The 23,739-nt window shown below is 35.1% G+C and overlaps 1 protein-coding gene across 10 annotated transcripts in view; it reads right to left on the bottom strand.

Moving 5' to 3' along the window:
- ptk2aa (protein tyrosine kinase 2aa) overlaps window positions 1-20,804 on the bottom strand; it is a 68,302-nt gene extending 47,498 nt beyond the window's left edge. For 3 of the 10 annotated variants that reach the window (XM_048203142.1, XM_048203145.1, XM_048203146.1), the window contains exons 1-3: window positions 20,292-20,649; window positions 11,465-11,691; window positions 4,807-4,973 (exon numbers count right to left, since the gene is read on the bottom strand). In XM_048203142.1, coding sequence (XP_048059099.1) covers window positions 4,807-4,973; window positions 11,465-11,691; window positions 20,292-20,409 — 512 coding nt within the window. In that variant the 5' untranslated portion in view covers window positions 20,410-20,649. Of the gene's footprint in view, window positions 1-4,806; window positions 4,974-11,464; window positions 11,692-20,291 lie in introns of all 10 variants that reach the window. The other 7 variants (XM_048203148.1, XM_048203149.1, XM_048203150.1 and 4 more) reach the window with 5 other exon arrangements.
- Window positions 20,805-23,739: the final 2,935 nt, after the last annotated feature.

Below are 23,739 nucleotides of genomic sequence, written 5' to 3'. Positions count from 1 at the left end.
CTTTGGGAATGATGGGTATTCCAATCCTGCGAGGCTTTCCGCGGGCCTAATAATGAGGTCATTTTGTGTGCAGATGATTGGTTGTACCGGAGTACGTGATCACTTGTGTTACTCTGTTGAGGAAATCAAAGCGGTGAGAGTTGTCTGCCCAGAGCCAAAGAACTAGATCCTCTTCCAGCTCCATCCTCACATGAGCTCATCTGCCTCACAGCGCAAACGATGACCGAGAGATCCGTCAACACCCCCGTAACATCAAAACAACACTGACAGCCGTGTAGGCGCAGGATGACATCAGCGCTGTCTGACGTTTCATCCAGAGCACCATGTGACAGCATCATCTCCCTTATCTGATTACAGCTTCTGAGATTTACAAAAACACACAGAAGTCAGTCTGGGAGTGACATATGAAGACCACATTCACATCAGAGGATCAAGAACAGACATAACTCTCTGTAACATGTCAAAATGGGAGTAAATTGTTGGGAAGGAATGCAATACGGAATCTGGCTGGGATTTCCCACCCATTCATACAGGCTCTGAAAAGAGAAAATAAAGATACTGAGGGAAGAAATTAGTATAAGTAGAAAATGTGATTATTCAGGATTGAAGATTTTTTAATTGCTTTTGAAAGAAGTCTCTTATGCTAATCCTACGGTGGCCCAGTAGTGCACAACACAACGAAATTAAAAAAGCAAACATAAGTTCACAACACAACGGAAACAAGCCACAACACAACGAAATAAAGCCACAACACAACGGAAACAAGCCACAACACAACGAAATAAAGCCACAACACAACGAAATAAAGCCACAACACAACGAAATAAAGCCACAACACAACGGAAATGCTCCCGACCACTTGGGGGCTCTCAGAGCTCGGTAATATTACTATTCCTTGCCACTGTTCTATAAAGTCGACAGTTTTACAAAGATATCAATACCATGATCAGTTTTAAGTATGTAAGCATTGTATATCGACATGATATATTAATTAAAAATCAACTACGTTCACAATAGCTTCATATTTATACTTGTGAATGATTTGACGCGATACCACAAAGCATGATGAAGGGAACATCCACCAATTCCACCAAATGGTTAAAACGTATAATTTGTATTCATTAAAATTACATTTAACATTTAAAAACAGACATGTTCAAATTCCAAAGGTTGTTAGTTCCTGTTGGTAAGACTGACAAGCTTTGGAATTTGAATATGTCTGTTTTTAAATGTTAAAAGTAATTTTAATGAATACAAATTATACGTTTTAACCATTTGGTGGAATTGGCAGACGTTCCCTTCATCATGCGCCGTGGTAGCGCGTCAAATCATTCACAAGTATAAATATGAAGCTATTTTGCAAGTAGGTGATATTGAATTAATATTTCATGTCGATATGCAGTGATTACATACTGTTTAAACTAATCGTGGTATTGATATTACTGCCGACTCTATAGAACAGTGGCCAGGAAAACTAACTTTACCGAGCTCTGAGAGCCCCCTAGTGGTCGGGAGCATTTCCGTTGTGTTGTGGATTGATTTCGTTGTGTTGTGGCTCGATTTCGTTGTGTTGTGAACTTATGTTTGCTTTTTTAATTTCGTTGTGTTGTGCACTACTGGGCCACCGTATAATCCAGCCCAAGGCTGCATTCATTTCAAAATACAGTAAAAACAGCAATATTGTGAAATATTAGAGAAATTTCTGAAATTCTCACATACTTTACGCAAACTGTTGTTGTACAAAAAGTTTGCAGAAACTGGTTTTACATGAACCTGACCCTAAACCTTTCATTTTTTCACATTGAGTCGATCTTGACCAGAACAAGCTGCAAAGTAAACCAGATTTCATATATGAGACTACCCTTATGAAAAAATAAGTATACTCTATTTTGTTAAAGGGGCTCTATGTAGGAATTACACCCAGTGTTCAAAATAGGTACTGCAGTCCAAATTCAAAATATTGTTTGGCCCGCCCCCTCGTTCAAAGACGCGGGTTGCCAGCTCTTACAGCATATGGTTGCCAGCGACAACAGGGAGCGCAACTGACAATGAAAGCTGAGGAGACAAACACTATAAGCTGATGAGTTGATTTATCTGTTTTGATATGCTGTTGTTCATAGAGATATTTAGATGGATTCAGAGGCTTTTTAGCAGAGATGCACTGATTGCAATTTTCTTGTCTGATTCCGATTTTTTGTTAGTGAGATCGGCCGATACATATTTTTTGCTGATTCCGATTTTCTTTCTAAGAACTATAAATGACAACATATACAAACAAAAATCTACTTTTCTTCAATGCAGAGTTTTATTTTCATAAAAAAAACAAAAACAAGTAAAAGTCAGCAATAAAATATAAACAGCTCAAATGAATGCAATAGAATAAAGAGAGCTATGAAGCTATGTATTTTTTGGGTTAACTGGGTTTCTATTCAGGTAAGAAATACTACAGAAATTAAAGTAATCAAATGTAAAATAACACATTGTGTTATTTTGCATTGGTTACCTTCATTTCTGTAGTCTTTATTGCAAATAATTCTTACCATTAAAGTTATAAAACGTATTCAGTCAAGAGCAGAAAGCGATTTTCTTTGTTCTTTGATTAACATGACAGACAGCAGAAGGAATATTGGACTGCTGTCCCTTTAAGAGTTTATGAACGGTGTTCAACGGACCCAATGTTACACACGACATGGGTTCACTTTCTTAGCTATCTAATGATTCAAAACTGACGGTGTTTATCTGTATACTCGCCAAGATTGCCTGTGCCGCTGGTTTTGACATACTTTTGTATGTATTTGACCGTTTAAGCGCAGGAAGGCGCTTATTTTGGTACTTGTGACTCTGTTTGATTTCTGTCTCTGTTTGAGACTGAGCGTGGCTTGTTCGCGTCACTTATATAGATCAGTAGTGCGCACGCTTTTGGTGTGACCGTGAAACCTGTGGGAATGACTAAAATTTATGCGCAATACGAAGCGAATGAGACGAGAGAGAGAGAGGAGGCGCCCGCGCGGGTGTGTGTCACTTCACCGTGACAGAGAAGAGAGCGGGAACGCGCAGCTGACGTTATTGCCTGATTCTCTGACCCAGTTTGTTTGCTGGTTTCCATGGTTGCAATACGCGGTGTTTTCCGCCAACTGGCAACCTGTGATGTCGAAATACTATTGGATAAACTGCAGCACGAGGTTTCGCACAGACCAAAACAAAAACAGACATTCCGACACGGAACGCACATTTTCAAAGTAGAATATCTGGCTGTAGCATTGTTTTTCTGAGAAACAAGTAGGTGAACTAGCATGTTTCCTAAATATCTGCAAACATATTAGGGTAATTTTATGCTTTATTAAAGTAAAAATCTTACATAGAGCCCCTTTTAAGTATACTTAAGTCATGTTCAAGTTTATTTTTATGTAGTAAGCATACTAATATAAATGTACTAACAGTAAACTTGTAAGTGTACTATTTCAATACTGCTTGGGACTAAATTAGCCCACTTTTTAGTATATAGAAGTATACTTTTACTTATTTGTACTGCATCTGTACTATAAGTGAACTTATAAGTATATTAGTAGTTTATTATTTTAATACTAGTAGTACATTTTTTAGTTTATGAAAGTACAATTTGAAGTGTACTCTCAGTAAACTACTAGTTTAGTAGTTTTGTACTGCAAGTACACTTGTAATTTTTCTTTAAGTGAACATATATCTATGAATGTCGCATAAAACTATGTGACAAAAGTATATTTAATAGGCAACTCAATCAAAAGACTAAACACTACAACTACAAGTATACTTAGAATACTTTTAAGTATATCTCGATCAAAAGATTGAGTACAAGTATAGTCCAAACAGACTTTTCTGTCAATAAGTCAAGTATACTTAAGTGCAATTTTAAGTATATTTCTGAGAAGTACATAAAAAGTATACTTTCTTATTTTTAGTTTAAAAGAAGTATACTAATAGCACACCTGAATACGCTTCTTTTTAGTCTATAAGGGTAAGGATAGTCTATATCTGTCAAGACCTGGACTGAATTCATTAAGCAGGTTTTACATTAGTCTAGATCCCCATCAAAAGCACAAATAATCTCTTCCATAAGCTGCTCAGATCCCTCAAAACCTACAACAGTTTGACATAATCAAGCGTTTCGACCTCCACAAACAGCAGCTTGCATACGGGGCAGGAGAAAGGCGGGATTTTAAATCACCGACACTCTTTTCTCTGCTGAGTGACAGAACAAAAGCAGGTCGGAGTGAATTAGAGGCCGGTGAATGGACGGCGCAGCTGCTTCACGGGGCACAAGAGCCTGACGGGTTCACTGCTGCATTGTGGGTAGAGACGAGGTGACATAAAAATACCATCTGTGAGGGAATAACTCACATCTCAAAGACTCAAGCCCCTGATAAAATAAAACAGACACACACGGACACAAAGAAAGGAAAGTGCAGCAGCAGGCACACAAATTTAGAGGTTGATGAATTCAAACACTCCTCCTGCCGCAATGACAATCACATGAGCATCACCATGGCAAAGACCGGCCCTCCAACCACACACACACACACACGCCTCAAAAAACCCTTTAACAGCCTGATAAACACACTCAAAAACAATGGTAGATGTAAACAATCTGGTTCCTTAGCTGGTTTAGCAACCTGATCAGCTGAAAAGTCCCCAAAACCCCATTAAAATTAGATCAACCTGACCAGGCTTGATGACCAGCAAATCAGATTAGATCCATTAATAATGTTTTTTCAGCAGGGATCAAAGCTGAAATCGATGTAATACTAATAAAGATCTCTTAACGTTTACCTCCATTCGTCCTGTGGGCGGTTCTGTTCGTACTTCTCCCTCACGTGGGACACGCCCATATCGGGGTGGAGCCAGTGGATGTCGCCCGACGGGACGTGAGTGAGCCGCAGCCCGAAACAAGCCACGTGTTTGACTTTATGGATGTCCACGATCTTCTGTATGATTCCCTGCAGACACAAAACACAGTCATAAAAATCCCATAATACACGGCATACTGCGATACATAAACTGATTTATGGAAGCGTAAAAATCCTGCGGCTGTTATTAGATGATTAGAGAGCATAATAGAGCCGACCCCGATCCTGATGTGTAAATCCACCTCAACCTTCATGAGACCAAATATTTCATCACACACTATAACTGCAGCGGCTTTTACTGCATATGATTTTTAATGATGTAACTTCCTCTTGTATTCCTGTCACATGACTTGATTTTATTGACAAGCGTTATTCCATATACTAATATTTAAATCAGAACTGCTCATATTTTTCACTTTGTACCCCACAAATATATCAGAACAAAAAAGAGATGATCAATTTTCATCATAGAGGAATTGCATATTTAATGTATTTTTGTATAAATTAAAATCAAGCATCATTGCCCCACACATGACATGGGCCCAGATGACATCACTGCTGCTGGGGTAATGCGGTCATAATCTAATAAACAGGATGTGAAAGTGATACGGTTGTCACGGAAGCTGGGTGGTTGCCATGGCACCGCCGTGGTCCTCTGTGATTGGATTACGGAGCTGCCAAGGGCTCTGAGGACACACACACTGTGTTTCTGTGACTCATTCAGGTTACACACTTAATGGATTACATAATCACAGAAGAGTAGAATAATGTACTGATTCTGGGAGGTGTTTTACTGCTGATGCTAAATTAATGATAAAATCAGATGCAATGCAGTTAAATAAATAAGATCTAATAGCAGCCTTATGTACACCACAATAACTTATAACTTTTCTCCAACTATAACAACTCTCATGTTGGTTATGAGCAATTTTCACAGAAAATGTCATGATAATATTCTTTTAATTTTATATGGTAATGGTATAGTTATTTTTTATTTACTATAAATGTATACAAAAATAAATAAATAAATAAATGTAACTGAAAATTTAATTGAATTTTATTGAAAATGTAAAATTTTCAATAAAATTTTAATTGTAACTGTAAAAAAAACTGTAAAAAAAAGTTAAAGCTGAATTACTGAAATTTCAAATTACTAAAACTAAAAATAAAGAAAAATTTATTTTTGCTATAGAATTGGAAAAAAACACTAATAAAAGCACATAAAATTACTAAAACAAACTAAAATTAAAATAAAATCTTAAAATATAAAAAAAGCTATTTCAAAACATTAATAAATACTATAATCATATATAATACTAAAATAATTGAAATACTTTACAAAATACATTTTAAAAACAAACTAAAATTAAAATAAAATCTGAAAATATAAAAAAGACAAGCTATTTCAAAACATTAATACATACTATAATCGTATATAATTATAACTAAAATAATTGAAATACTTTACAAAATAAATTTTTAAAACAAACTAAAATTAAAATAAAATCTGAAAATATAAAAAAGCTATTTCAAAATATTAATAAATACTATAATCATATATAATTAATACTAAAATAATTGAAATACTTTACAAAATAAAAATTTAAAACAAACTAAAATTAAAATAAAATCTGAAAATATAAAAAAAGAAAAGCTATTTCAAAACATTAATAAATACTATAATCGTATATAATTAATACTTAAATAATTGAAATGCTTCACAAAATAAACTTTTAATCTAAAATTTTAAATCTCAATTGATTATTTGTTTTTAATTATCATTTAGAACTTGGATGGTGGCAAACAAAAATATATAAAACGTTAATATTATTTTCATTCATAATTACAATATTAGTACCAATGAAATATGGGATCATTGCAAAATAAATTAAAATGTTACAGTATTATAAACGAAAGATAAGTAAAACTAAAATGATAAAACGCACAGTTTTGACCAATCAGATTAATTCTACATAAATGCCCAATCTTGAGTCATATATATATATATATATATATATATATATATATATATATACACTTTCAACTTCTGGTGTCTCTGCACAGACTAAATAACCTTTAAAAAAAAAAGAGCCAGACGAAACAGTAAGGCACCCAGACGGTGTCTCACATCTCTCTCCGCATCAGACGGTGATCTGACAGACATACAGTAAAGACACTACAAAGCTCTTCATGCGTTTCATCAGGCCTAAAAACTCCTGCTGACACTCCAGGCAAAACACTGCATATTTATGACGGCACGCTCAGGTGACCCAGATTCAGGCCTGATAGGAAGGAGAGATTGCTGGGTTTGACCAGCATATAAACAGCGCACAGGCCAGCTGGAACGGCCGTCTACACGTGGCCTTCACATTACGACTGTGGGTTTGGCAGACCTGTGCTGTGTGTGCGGGAATAACAGAGCTGGATTTCCCACTGCATACTGGCACTGGGAGTGCTTTTCCGGCTTTAACATGCACTTTCTGTAACATCTTAGCCTTTAAAATAAACCATGTACCAGGAAAACAGACTCATCAACCAGAAAAAATCTCAGATTTAATTGCTAATGGTAAAAAACAATCAAAATACAATTTGAAAATGTAGCATCAAAATATTTATTAATGCATATCGCATATCTCAAAAACAATGCACGTGAATTTTAAACAAACATCCATTTTGTAATTGACTAGTTGACCCCTCGAATATATATAAGACGTGAGTAAAATGGAGGACAAGCTTGTTGCTATGGGCTGGTTAATCCAAGAGTGAAACAACAGGAAATCTATCATTAGAATAATTAAAATGCTTCATTTAGCAGAGTTTAATGAGATAATCACCGCATCTCAAATTAACCTGTAAAAGTTCAATTACATGATATGCAAGCTTGCTTTACAGCTAAAAACCGACTTAAACATTAATTATAAAATGGATAAATCCATCTGAATTCAGCATTTCAGCTGAAATAAAAGATTTTAAAACACTGCACTGTATTTCTTAGCATAATTAAAACAACTTGAATGAATTCACATGCATTATAAATCATAAACATTGCAAGAAAACATCTGCGATATCTGTATATGCGAAAAATGTTCTCTAAAATGATGCTCTATTCATTTATAAAACAAATTTCTTCATTTAATTTCAGAGTTATCAGCAATGGTTTTAATGTCATTTGTCGCTCAGAATCATTAGCATCACAAATAATTTGCATGCAAATTGTCAATTAGAAGTTGCCATTCAGGTCCTGCTTTGTTATTTTATATTTAGGTGTGAATGTTAATGCATTCAATTTATATTTACATATTCATTTATTCATTAAGCAGATGCCCAAAGCGACTGACAAATAATGAATGCTAATACAAAACATGCAGAAAGTTTTCCTTCTCTAAAATAAACAAGTCATTTTCAGCAGAAATTACATGTTTGCACAATTTTTATTAAATAGTTCTTCCACTGTCATTTGAATTAACCGCTTTCCTCATGCCACAAAATATTCCTCATGTTAATCTTCTCCTGTCTGTATGAAGCTCAGGAGAAATAAAATCCCTGCTGCTGGAAATCTGAACATCTGTGGTAAAGCTTGAAAAGATAAGAGACACAACTGACCCGGAGCCTGTCAGAGCCCTGCGTTAGAAATGCCTGATTAAACCACAGAAAGAGTTTCTCAGCTTCAGGCTTGTTTAATCTGGACCTCAGCCAGACCTCCACATGCTCTCAGTGATCAGAAGACAAACACTTTGTTCTTCGGATTAAGGCAAGACATCACAGATGAACAGTAAAAAAACTTGCCCAGTTGATTAATGACAGTACATCAAGACAAATGTTTTGTATTACGAGTTTTGTCTGTAGTATGCACTGATGTTAATGTCTTCTTGTTGACTTTAAATGCTCACACATTCAGTTTGTGACCAGACAGAGCGGGTCAGTGAGAAACATGAGAGGTCACCAGAGACCATCCCATCAAGAGGACCAGCATGTTTAATCTTCCTGTGGATTTGAACACAAATATCCGCTTAACACAGACACTGATCAATACAACTGCTGCGTCTCTAACAGAGCCGTCCGTCTCGACTCTTTTCCCTCCGAGTCTGTAATTAATTCAATTTCAGGAGGGAAATTAAGCCTTTCGGTGAAAGCTGAGCTTCAGAAGGGCTCGTATATTTCCTGAGGAGACACATGGTGATGGAAGTTTGACCTTTGTAAACTTTGAAGCTTCCTTCGTTTGTCACCAAACCCATCCTGCACTTATAAATAAAATAAAAAATAAAAAAAATCACATGGTAGCAAGTTTGTTGCTGTTTGAGGTGGTCTATTTGCTCTAAAATCCTTGACCTAGCTGGTCTAACTGATTAAAACCAAACAAAAGTTCAACCAAACAATCATCAAGACCTGCTCAGACCAGCTAATGACCAAAATGACCAACTCAAACCATCTGGAAACCACAGGAACCAGTTTTATCTGAATTTGTTAGTATGAAAAACAGATTCTAACAGCTATAGAGGTTTTTACAGCTACCAAAATTATAATAATATTATATAATATAAAATAGAATTGCGAATTATTAAGTCAAAATTTTGAGTTAAATTAAAGTCAGAATTGCATCATATATAGTCATAATTGTGTGATATAAAGTCAGAATTGGGTGAAATAAAGTCAGAATTGTGAGTTATAAAGTAAGAATTGTGTGATATAAAGTCAGAATTGTGTGATATAAAGTCAGAATTGCGAGATATAAAGTCAGAATTGTGTGATATAAAGTCAGAATTGGGTGATATAAAGTCAAAATTGAGTTATATAGTCAGAATTGTGTGATATAAAGTCAGAATTGTGTGATATAAAGTCAGAATTGGGTGAAATAAAGTCAGAATTGGGTGAAATAAAGTCAGAATTGCGAGATACAAAGTCAGAATTGAGTTATAAAGTCAGAATTACGAGATATAATGTCAGAATTGCGAGATATAAAGTCAGAATTGCGAGATACAAAGTCAGAATTGCGAGATACAAAGTCAGAATTGAGTTATAAAGTCAGAATTGCAAGATATAAAGTCAGAATTGCGAGTTATAAAGTCAGAATTGAGTTATAAAGTCAGAATTGCGAGATATAAAGTCAGAATTGTGAGATATAAAGTCAGAATTGAGTTATAAAATCAGAATTGCGAGATATAAAGTCAGAATTGCGAGATATAAAGTCAGAATTGCGAGTTATAAAGTCAGAATTGCGAGATATAAAGTCAGAATTGCGAGATATAAAGTCAGAATTGCGAGATATAAAGTCAGAATTGCGAGTTATAAAGTCAGAATTGCGAGATATAAAGTCAGAATTGCGATATATAAAGTCAGAATTGAGTTATAAAGTCAGAATTGCGTGATATAAAGTCAGAATTGCGAGTTATAAAGTCAGAATTGCAAGATATAAAGTCAGAATTGAGTTATAAAGTCAGAATTGAGTTATGAAGTCAGAATTGCGTGATATAAAGTCAGAATTGCGAGTTATAAAGTCAGAATTGTGTGATATAGTCAGAATTGCGAGTTATAAAGTCAGAATTGAGTTATATAGTCAGAATTGTGTGATATAAAGTCAGAATTGTGTGATATAAAGTCAGAATTGGGTGAAATAAAGTCAGAATTGGGTGAAATAAAGTCAGAATTGTGTGATATAAAGTCAGAATTGCGAGATATAGTCAGAATTGCGAGATACAAAGTCAGAATTGAGTTATAAAGTCAGAATTGCGAGATATAAAGTCAGAATTGCGAGATACAAAGTCAGAATTGAGTTATAAAGTCAGAATTGCGAGATATAATGTCAGAATTGCGAGATATAAAGTCAGAATTGAGTTATAAAGTCAGAATTGCAAGATATAAAGTCAGAATTGCGAGTTATAAAGTCAGAATTGCGAGATATAAAGTCAGAATTGCGAGTTATAAAGTCAGAATTGAGTTATAATGTCAGAATTGCAAGATATAAATTCAGAATTGCGAGTTATAAAGTCAGAATTGAGTTATAAAGTCATAATTGCGAGATATAATGTCAGAATTGCGAGATATAAAGTCAGAATTGCGAGATACAAAGTCAGAATTGAGTTATAAAGTCAGAATTGCAAGATATAAAGTCAGAATTGCGAGTTATAAAGTCAGAATTGAGTTATAAAGTCAGAATTGCGAGATATAAAGTCAGAATTGCGAGTTATAAAGTCAGAATTGCGAGATATAAAGTCAGAATTGCTAAATTCTCAGAATTCTGAGAAAAAAGTCAGAATTGTGAGTTTATATCTTGCAATTCTGACTTCATAATTCACAATTCTGACTTTATAACTCACAAATGCGAATATAAATCTCGCAATTCTGAAAAATAAGTGATTCTTATTGCATTGTTACAGTAATGAGAAAGCAACTAAAATCATAAATGAGAATCAGCCAAACAACTATCTAGACCTGCTCAGACCAGATGGCCAGCCTGGACCACATAGAAACCATGTGAAACCCTCAGAAACTGGTTCTAAAACAGCTTCTAAAATCTATAGATACTGATAGACAAAAGCAAGACACTAAACAGAACTTGTGTGACCTTGTGACCTTTTTCTTACCCTGACGTCAGTAGCGTCTCCATGTCGGATGTTGCTGGACCAGGTGCTGTGCTCGCTGTTATTCTCAAAGTGATGGAAGACCTTCAAGACCCTGTCAGGGGCCCCAGGGGCCCGCTCCGTCCCCGCACTCAGACGGGCCTTGGCCCCGCCGCCCAGGGTGTAGTTCGGGTTGGGCTCCAGGTATGCCGTCGCCATGCCTTTGCTGTGCGCTAAGTGTCTGTCATATTCTGTACAGAAACAAGAGGGAGGAAGAACCGGTTAGGGTCATTTTGTCGTTAAAATCAACTCAAAAATGCAACTCGGCTCAGTGCGATTATCAAATCACAAGGCTTTTTTTCTGAAATACTTGATTTATTATTATTGAATATTGGCAATGTTAGATATATTTTTTATTTTTTAATATTTATATTTAATGATAATATTTTATCTTATCTTATCACACAATTTTAGCCAAACTGAGCTGCCCTACAAACCAGGGTTTATATATATATATATATATATATATAACTATAAAATAATATAAAAAAAATAACTATAAAAATAACTATAATAGTATCTTAATGATATCTTAACACTGCTACAAACAAGCACCGCAAACCTGAAAAAAATGCATTTTAAATCACAATACTATTTTGTCCTTCTACTAATTACACAGACAATGAAAACGGACATGGTTTTCGTAATAAAACACACTAGAGTCGAACTTTCTAACAGCATCTCATCGTTCCTCACACCACTAATTTAATCCGAGGACGTTTCTCATCCTACCTCTGTGTGTGAAACGGATTTAGAGAGCCAGACAGCGAAATACGGCGAAGCGCGAACTACATGATAAATTTACTCATGAAATGAAGAGGCGTAATACAGGAGCAGATGAATCGCCAGATACCACGCAGATGGAGAGCAAATCACTTTCCATTTATCTACTCATGGTTACATCAGGGTTAACAGACGAAGCTCATTCATGCTTTCACACATCAGGCTAAGGAATAAACATCTTTCTAGCTGGTTAAAGCTGCTGAAAATCTATCCATACATTAAACTCCATGACACAGGCAAGACAGAGGGATTCTGGGAAGGACTGATATGATATTTCAGCAGATCACAGCACATTCCCAACAGCAGCATTCCAACAGTCCCAGACGTCCGCTTATCTGCCTCTTATCACCATTACAAATATGAAACACACACCCACGATAAAGATAAACAAACGTGCAAGAACAAATACACACACATTGGGACAGTTACGCAAGACGATGTGTGCCATTAGCTGAACATGAAAAGTATTAACAAAAACTGATAAACTCCAATTCCTGCAGGTAAACCTTCTAATACTGGTAATTGCTGTCATTTACCATAGGAAATAATACATATTCATCCTTCAGTTCTTCAAACACTGACTGGAAAACACATTTACAGTAAAGCATTTACAATGGAAGCGAGCAAACAGGATGGTTTAAGAGCACAAATGTTGCCAAAGCCTTGAATTATTGAGTAAAACATGCTTTTAAAGGGTCTAAACTGTCTGTTATAGATGTAATTCCTGTTCCACGTAAACAGAGCATTACGGATATCATTTGGAAATGCATTTATATTTTTATGCTGATTTTTACAAAAAAATGTCCTTATGTCTGAACAGGATGATGGTTATTTCAGTGTTACAGTAGTCAAGTCTGGTCACCATTATTTCTACAGTTATATTCTATTCTATAGAGAAACCAGGCTCAGTTCTCCTCTGACCTAGATGACCGAACACTGTGTGATTTATTTAATGATAAACTAATGACAATCATCAGTGAGAAACTAACAAGAATCACAAACCCTATGGACACATTACAGTAATGAGAACTGTCATGAAAATAACGTCACAATGCAATAAAATCATAACGGCTGTCATGAGATTCACTCTGCTGATGAAAGGAGGCTCCTATTATTGGCTTTATTTCCTTAATACCATGGGTTTCTTTTAGTTTTGGAGTGAAATATGAGCCAGACATGTTCTTGGAAGGCACACACACACACACACACACACACACACACACACACACACACACACACACACACACACATCAAAGTGTCAGTGAATGAGCAGTTACACCCTCAGAGTCACGTATGGCACAGAGATCTGAAACACACACACACACACACACACACACAGCTGCAGACACTGACACATTCAAAAACACACAGACTGTCTACTTCATACATCATCAACAAACACCAAAACATCACACACATTCAGAAGATACTTTTAGATGTCAAAGTAACTTACTAAACTCTTACTACAAGTTGAAACCGATAGATCAATGTATTAAAAATGTCACAGTGTTAGACTCAGTAGTACGGAAGAAGATTAGGGCCAAGCAATAATAAAAAAATAAAACCATCTCGAGATTAAAGTTGTTAAATTTCGAGAAAAAACGCGTTAAATTTCGAGAAAAAAGTCGAGATAAAATGTTGAGAATAAACTTGTTAAATTACGAGAAAAAGCTCGTTAAATTATGAGAATAAAGTCATTAAATTATGAGAATAAAGTCGTTAAATTATGAGAATAAAGTCATTAAATTCCGAGAAAAAACTCGTTAAATTATGAGAATAAAGTCATTAAATTATGAGAATAAACTCATTAAATTACGAGAAAAAACTCGTTAAATTATGAGAATAAAGTCATTAAATTATGAGAATAAAGTCATTAAATTACGAGAAAAAACTTGTTAAATTATGAGAATAAAGTCATTAAATTACGAGAAAAAAGTCGTTAAATTATGAGAATAAAGTCATTAAATTACGAGAAAAAACTCGTTAAATTATGAGAATAAAGTCATTAAATTATGAGAATAAACTCATTAAATTACGAGAAAAAACTCGTTAAATTATGAGAATAAAGTCATTAAATTATGAGAATAAAGTCATTAAATTATGAGAATAAAGTCATTAAATTACGAGAAAAAACTTGTTAAATTATGAGAATAAAGTCATTAAATTACGAGAAAAAAGTCGTAATTTAACGAATTTGTTCTCGTAATTTAACGACTTTTTTCTTATAATTTAATGACTTTATTCTCAACATTTTATCTCGACATTTTTCTCGAAATTTAACATTTTTCTCATAATTTAACGAATTTGTTCTCGTAATTTAACGACTTTTTTCTCAACATTTTATCTCGACATTTTTCTCGAAATTTAATGACATTTTTCTCATAATTTTACGAATTTGTTCTCGTAATTTAACGACTTTTCTCGTAATTTAATGACTTTATTCTCAACATTTTATCTCAACTTTTTTCTCGAAATTTAACAAGTTTTTTCTCGTAATTTAATGACTTTATTCTCAACATTTTATCACGACTTTTTTCTCGAAATTTAACAAGTTTTTTCTCGTAATTTAATGACTTTAATCTCAACATTTTATCTCGACTTTTTTCTCGAAATTTAACAAGTTTTTTCTCGTAATTTAATGACTTTATTCTCAACATTTTATCTCAACTTTTTTCTCGAAATTTAACAAGTTTTTTCTCGTAATTTAATGACTTTATTCTCAACATTTTATCACGACTTTTTTCTCGAAATTTAACAAGTTTTTTCTCGTAATTTAATGACTTTAATCTCAACATTTTATCTCGACTTTTTTCTCGAAATTTAACAAGTTTTTTCTCGTAATTTAATGACTTTATTCTCAACATTTTATCACGACTTTTTTCTCGAAATTTAACAAGTTTTTTCTCGTAATTTAATGACTTTAATCTCAACATTTTATCTCGACTTTTTTCTCGAAATTTAACAAGTTTTTTCTCGTAATTTAATGACTTTATTCTCAACATTTTATCTCAACTTTTTTCTCGAAATTTAACGATTTTTTTCTCGTAATTTAATGAGTTTATTCTCAACATTTTATTTCGACTTTTTTCTCGAAATTTAACGATTTTTTTCTCGTAATTTAACTACTTTATTCTCAACATTTTATCTCGAGTTTTTTCTCGAAATTTAACGAGTTTATTCTCAACATTTTATTTCGACTTTTTTCTCGAAATTTAACGAGTTTTTTCTTGAAATTTAACAACTTTAATCTCAAGACGTTTTTTTTTTTTTTTATTATTGCTTGACCCTAATCCTCTTCCGTACAGTAATCAAACTAACAAATGACTGACTTACAGCAAACCTAATTTATTATAAAAAACATATATACACTATAGACATTTATATAGGTTTCAAAACTAAGATTTTAAATGTTTTTGAAGGAAGTGAAAACAGACATCTCTCTAAAGACAAATTACAAAGTGGTCATAGACATGACAATCCTACCTTTGAGTAGAAATGGCCAACAAACACACGGTACAGCAAAGTCATACGACAAACATCCATCTCTGTCGGGGAACATGAGGGGAGTCTTGTGGTGTACAGAAATCCCCGGCACACGTCTGTGCCTGTAACGGCTGCGGAGTATCTGACACGACACGCTCTACCGCCACACACACATGGGGCAAGCCTCTTCCCTCTTACATACAGCGTCATGGCTCCAGTCATGGACGCGTGTGAGTCATGTTTACCTGTTCACCACTGATGTCTCATTTCCCTCACACTCACCTGGATCCAGGTGTGCAGGGGCGTGGCTTAAGACGGGGACACACCTACATCCATTTAAACAATGAATACTAATACTGAATGGCTCATTCAGGACAAAGAGACATGCTGTACAAGCTCTGCTTCAAAACCTAGTGCACAGGCTTGTTGTATACGGTCTACATAGGCAGCTCCCTTCTTAGCCTCCTGGAATGGAACATTCTGAGTGATTTGGAACGCTCTACATAGGCAGCAACAGACCACTGACAAGACCATGGCGGAAGATTCGTTGCACAACAGAGCCTAAGTGTCTGACAAATGTCTTATCTTGTAGAATTCGTGCTCAGCATTGCCACCCCCAATTCACACGTGTGATCCGCGAAATCGAAAGCGAAAGTAAAACGCGAACGCGTATCTTGTCAGTCTTGTCACACCCCTAGTATTGCACAAATTGCTAAATAAACAAAAATAAAAAAATAAAAAAATACTAGATCTGCTACGCTGCTGCTGCAGAGTAAGTATGGAATAATTTCCCATAATAAAGATAATAAAATAAAAGGCAGCACAGAAATAGCCATGTCATTGTGAATAAAATGGGCAACGCCGAAGGAAATCTCTTCACATTGCGAGCAAATCTGACTGCAGTGACCGCAGCCGAATCTGAATATAGCATCTCTAATGACTTCACAATGTTAAATGTCACGGTTCGTCTCTGCAGCCAAAGACCACATCAACACTGTCTGTCCTGTGAAAATGAGTCATTTCGGGCGATTGCATGAAGATTTCACTGAATTTCCATCATGTACGAGTAATGAGTCATTCCTGACAGCATGAGACCAGTCTGAGCGGAAGAAAATGCTGAGTTTGCAGTAGGACAACATGAGGAACTGTCCGTTAACAAGCAGAAACCATTCGGCGGAACAGAGATGATAGGGTCACGTCATGCTGTCACTCATAATGACCCACAGATATCCCAGCATGCACCCGCAGTGAACACCAATGGTGTTGACTTCATGTTCAGGCACACAGTGACTCAAAATTGAGGAGAGACCAGATGACAGCAAAAGAAGAGTACAGGAGGTGTGATGAGAGCAAAGGAGACGAGATGAGACTAGACTGCAAGACAACAAAGAAGAGATGAGGGCAATGAAGAAGAAAAAAGATGAGATGAGAGCAGAACAAAAGACCCAGGACTAGAAGAGTTGAGAGCAAAGAACATAGCAAAAGAGAAAAGAAGAGAAGAGACAAGAAGTGAGAAAAGAAGAGAATAGAAGAGATGAGACTAGATGAGAATAGATGAGACTAGAGAAGAAGAGACTAGAAGAGATGAGAAGAAACGAGACAAGTTAAAAAGAGACGAGACGAGAAGAGAAGAGAAAAGAAGAGATGAGACAAGAGAAGAGAATAGACGGTAAAAGAAGAGACTAGAAGAGATGAGATGAGACTAGAGAAGAAGAGACGAGACAAGAAGACATGAAGAGACAAGACAAGAGGGGAAGAGATGAGACAGGAAGAGAAGAGACAGGAAGAGAACAAAACGAGAAGAGGCGAGACAGGAAGAGACGAGACAAGACTAGACCAGAAGAAGTGAGAAGAGAAGAGACAAGAAGAGACGAGACATGACAGGAATATAAGAGAAGAGCCGAGACAGGAAGAGACGAGAAGAAATGAGACTAGACAAGAAGATAAGAGACAAGAAGAGATGAGAAGAAACGAGACTAGACCAGAAGCGAGAAGAGAAGAGACAAGAAGAGACGAGACAAGACAGGAAGATATGAGAAGAGGCGAGACAGGAAGAGACGAGACAAGACAGGAAGATACGAGAAGAGGCGAGACAGGAACAGACGAGACAAGACAGGAAGATACGAGAAGAGACTAGACAAGAAAAGACGAGACAAGAAGAGATGAGAAGAAACGAGACTAGACCAGAAGAAGCGAGTAGAGAAGAGACAAGAAGAGAGGAGACAGGAGGAGAACAAAAAGAGAAGGTACGAGACAAGAAGAGACGAGACAAGACAGGAAGATACGAGAAGAGGCGAGACAGGAACAGACAAGACGAGAAGACAGGAAGATACGAGAAGAGACTAGACAAGAAGAGATGAGAAGAGAAGAGACAAGAAGAGAGGAGACAGGAGGAGAACAAAAAGAGAAGGTACGAGACATGAAGAGATGAGACAAGACAGGAAGATACGAGAAGAGACGAGACAAGAAGAGATGAAAAGAAACGAGACTAGAAAAGAAGATATGAGACAAGAAGATAAGAGACGAGAAGAGATGAGACGAAAAGAGAGGAGAAGAGATGAGAAGAGACAAGAAGTGATGAGACTAGAAGATAGGAGACAAGAAGAGAAAAGATGAGACAAGAACAGACAAGAAGTAAAGAGACGAGAAGAGACAAGAGGAGAAGAGATGATATGAAAAGAGATGAGAAGAGAAGAGAGGAGAAGAGATGAGACGAGAAGATAGGAGACAAGAAGAGAAAAGATGAGACAAGAAGAGACAAGAAGTGAAGAGACGAGAAGAGACAAGAGGAGAAGAGATGATACGAAAAGAGATGAGAAGAGATGAGACGAGAAGATAGGAGACAAGAAGAGAAAAGATGAGACAAGTGGGAGTGTCCACATGACCTCTGAACACAGCTGCTCTCATCACCCGCATGTTAACATGCATCGCACATGCAAATGTATTTAAATTGAGTGGAAGGGATCAGACCAACACCAGCTCAGAACGTCTCCTGTTACAGGACTGAAGATACAGCAGGAACACAAATCAGTCTGAAAACACAACATCCATCCAGAGAAACACAACATGAGCTGAACACATTAAACCACACTATATCTGCTGAACCCTCGGTGACTCCAGCATTAGATTGCCATTAGTGTGTCTGAAGCCCGTAACCTGCTCTTCAAGGGTCACAGATTATCCGTATGTTTGAGCTACAATGTGTGTTTTTGTGCATTCTGGGTTTCATGCTAGTCCATCTATGGATATATTTCCCAGAAACTGCTGGTTTAATCTTACTAAAGCATGGCTGACTGACAATCTGATGCATACTGCACACAAAAACTGAAAGATCTCTCTCAAAACAGCATGCTGATCTGATTTCAGTGTTTAAAACATTGTTTACAACAACACTTCTGAGGAAGAACTCGTCACTGGAGTTGACAAGGACGTTTTTGTGTGTGTTTGAGGCACTTAGTATCAACTCAGCAATATTTCCCCTTGGCCTCTGATGCACCGATACTAAGCTTTCTCTTTTAAGTTGTCTCTGAAACAGAGAACTGAAGCATGAATAAACTCAAAATGAATGAATAGTTTGAACATAATGAGCATATTTGCTACAGGATCATTTGATCTGTTCGCAGCAGAAGAATCAACACCGAGTGATGAAATGTTGGCTTACAATTAATTTAACCAGGAACTGAAGCAGGTAAATTCAATCAACCAATTAAAATTAAGTGGCATATTTTTCATTTTCAAATCAAATTTTCTCTCTTTATGATTACTTGGATGAACACACACACTGAAACACTGAAGACACACACACACAGTCATTGAGACGGTTTGTCCCGTCAGTCACACAAGAGTCAATAAGATTAAGACTGAATGAGTTTGACTGATGGAAAGCATCAAGAGCAGGTGCTGAACACACACACACACACACACACACACAGAAAGAATGAGATAGAGAGAGAGAAAATAATGAAAAAAATAATGAAAAAAAAATCATAATGAATTGCTTTATGATTAATTATTAATTCTGTATGAATCCTTTTTCGTAAAACAAGAAAAGCATTGGATAAACATATTAATGTAAAATTAATGTTTAAGGTTTTTAAGAATGCATTTTTAGTGTGCATTTACATCACAGTGTCATGTATGGCATGTAAAAAATAAAATAAAATAAAATAAAATAAAATAAAATAAAATAAAATAAAATAAAATAAAATTAAAATGAAATAAGATAAGATAAAACAAAGAATAAAATAAAAATAAAACAAAACAATAAAATAAAATAAAATAAGATATAAAATAAAATGATAAAAATAATAAAAGAAGTTAAAACAAAAAATAAAATACAATAAAATTACATAAAACAATTAAATTAAATTAAATAAACACTAATACCTATGTCAAAATGCTTTCAACTACCAAAGCGTGACTGATTACATGGCACTACAATCTTATCCGCACAATCAACCAAACAAACACCAACACTGACCAACACTATCAAGCATTAGACATCAGTAAACAGACGGACATGTACCTGCGGCCCAGCATAAGGGGAAAGGACTGCAGCGTCTTTTCTCCATGTAAGCGGCTGACTGTCTGTCCGAGCCCGTGGTGAGGGTCAGCCAGCACCCACCGCTCTCAAACACCCTCATGGGAACCTGCGCAACGTCCTGCCACACACCCAGACACCGGCCTCCTTCAAGACGCACGACACGACTGCATGCACTGGATAATCCACGTCCTGACACGCAGATCCGCTCGGATCTATCCACTCCACACAGAGGTCAGAAGACGCCCTCGATGGGAATACAAATCCCGTCCTGATGCTTGCGGTTCACAGGAAAAGGCTGAAGTTATCTGGGAGCAGACAGATGGTGCCTGTGTCGCTCTGCCTCACCGAGGCGACTGAGCCGATTGAGTCCGGAAAGGCCAGTGCAGAGGCTAGAGGGGGAGGAGCCACTGCAACCTAATTAATATGCAAATCCAAGACTCATTTCCTTCGACAGCGGCTGTTTACCAAGTCAACCACGACTGCAAATCATTGCTGACCTGCGTCGCCTCTGCTAGTGCCTTTTTACTGCCTCTGTCCCCAAAACGCCCATTTTTGTTTCCCAGCATGCACACTCATTGTTTTCTTTACATTATAGCTCTGTAACAAAACCTAGTGAGCTGCCATGCTGTTTACTGCCTACATAGGCAGCTGTCTTCTAAGGGGCCGTTCACACAGTTCTTGTTTTCTACTGCACCGTATTTTTATTATTACACAGAGAGTTGCTTTTATTATAAGAATAAATGGTTACACTTTGTTTTAAGGTGTCATTGTTACAGTGTAATTATATATTTAAGTATTGAGTAATATTAATTAACAACATGTACTTACTATAGGGTTAGGGTAGGATTAGGGTTTGGTTGAGGGTTATTTGCATGTAATTATGCATATTTACTATGGTAAGTACATGTAACATATGTAACAAGGACACTGTAAAATAAAGTGTTACCGAATAAATAAATAATACTTATAATAATAAAATTAATTTGCATTTATAATAATAATAATAATAATAATAACAATAATAATAATAATTATTATTATTAAAAGTATTATTTATTTATTTATTATAAAAAATACCTTTGGGAATAATAATAATAATAAAATGCTAAATTAATTTTAAAATTAATATACAAATATACAGGATTATTATTATTTATATAGCACCTTTTTAAAACTCCAGGACCATTTACCATCAATCGGATTAATAGACTAATACAAAAAGGGAAAAAAATATTGAAAAGGTACATTTAAAATGATAGCATTAGGATGCAGCTAAAATAATATTTATATTAATAATATTTATTAATAATAATAATAATAAAATTAGTATTGATATTAATGCTATTATTAATATTAATATTATTAATAATATTACCATTGATATTAAACATATTGATATTACTACCATCAATACTATTTGCTATTGAATAAAATGCAACATTTTTATTTCTTCATCCACCATCTGAGCTTTATTGCAATGCATTCTGGGATTGATTTTATAAGCTGGATGCTGTCTTAGTATTTGGTCCAAACCAAATATCTTGCCTTTTGCAGCAGCCTTCATGAACGCACTTATATATAAAGATGTCGTCTATGTGTAGGCAGCTCACTAGGTTTTGGAGCAGAGCTGATGTCTCGTGGTCTCTGTAGAGAAGCGAATGCCCTGCAGCTACTGCAGTTCCTCAGAGGCACAACGAAGGAACAGAGGCAGTTAAACACTTCTGTTACCTCAGCCTGAGGCAGTCGGGCAAAATCAATCAATTACCAGCAGCACAGAGCCACAATACCCACACTAACAGCCAACTAGTGCTGATAGATAGATAGATAGATAGATAGATAGATAGATAGATAGATAGATAGATAGATAGATAGATAGATAGATAGATAGATAGATAGATAGATAGATAGATAGATAGATAGATAGATAGATAGATAGATAGATAGATAGATAGATAGATAGAGGTGTGTGTGTGTGTGTGTGTGTGTGTGTGTGTGTGTGTGTTAAGCCAATCATTGTCTTTATCAGCAGGAGATCTCTCAAGCTCTCGTTCATTCAGGACCCTCACAGATGGACCCGAACAGCTTTTTCAACCCAAATCCCTGAAAGTCAGATTGTCTTGGGCATGAACAGAAGATCTCTGAGGATCTGACAGGAGCGGTCCGCTACGAGAGGAAATACCAGGATGATTGCATTCACAGTCCAAAATCCACTTAGAACAACTGTTATTAAAACAAACACACTGGAGTGTCTAGAAACGGGACATCTGACACGGTTTACATTTGAAAATAAGTTCCCTTTTCCTTGGTTACTACCATACTATTTCACTATTTCTGTAGTATGTACACTATGAATAGTATGCAGTAAATGAATAGTAAATAGTATTTAAATACTAATCTATAAAATGTAATTTAAAATATAAACATGAATATGTACAATTATATTTCTAATTATATTAAAATGTATATAAAATATAATTCATAATATAATAATATATTATTTAATAATATTATATAATATATAAATATACTAATACATACACAAATATATTACCTAAAATATAATGCAATTAAATAAAAAAATAAACAAAATAATACAATTTAAATATTTTATACTTATAATTCATAAAATATATATAGAATAAAAAATAAAGTCATAATATATTGTATATTATATATCATTTACATAAATAAAAACATACATAAAACACAAAAATAAAATGACAATATTTTTATATTAATATAAAATATTATATATAAAATCTAAAATAAAAAATAACAACATATATTAATATTTATTTAATTTTATATATATATATATATATATATATATATATATATATATATATAAAATTCATATATTATAAAAAAATCAAATAAAAACAAATACATAAAATATTATATATTTTATATTAATCAATCAATCATCTGTAGTTTGTACACTATGAATAGTATACATATAACTATAAAGCTCGGTAAAGTTAAAATGTGCAGTATATACAAAGCATACTTCGTACTGTATCCCACAATGCATTGCTAGGACTTTGCCTATTTCCATTGTGTGAATGAACCAATCATATATCCCGGCCACAATCTTATTTCAATCATTATTTAATCCGACTGCCATTTTTAATCCAGTTTTCTTAAAAACATCTGAACATTTTCAGACATTTTTTAACAAAACTAGATTAAAAAGGCAAAAGAAGTGTTGTCATTCAAAGATGACAACTGGAGTGTCACTTCAAAAAAGACGCACGGGTGGTTCAATGACCCAGCACTAACCGTGACAAGACACACAATCTGATCCAGTGACGGTCGTTCATGCAGGCGCTAACATGTGCCGTGGATCTACACCCCCTACTTAAAAAACTCAAATAGAGAGAGAGTTAGACAAAGGGGCTGCTGGGAAGGGAGGGGGTGCGGTGCTCTTCCT

Source organism: Megalobrama amblycephala, linkage group LG9 (genome assembly GCF_018812025.1).
Source record: "Megalobrama amblycephala isolate DHTTF-2021 linkage group LG9, ASM1881202v1, whole genome shotgun sequence".
Taxonomy (NCBI): Eukaryota; Metazoa; Chordata; class Actinopteri; order Cypriniformes; family Xenocyprididae; genus Megalobrama; species Megalobrama amblycephala.
This window is presented reverse-complemented; position numbering and strand designations above follow the sequence as displayed.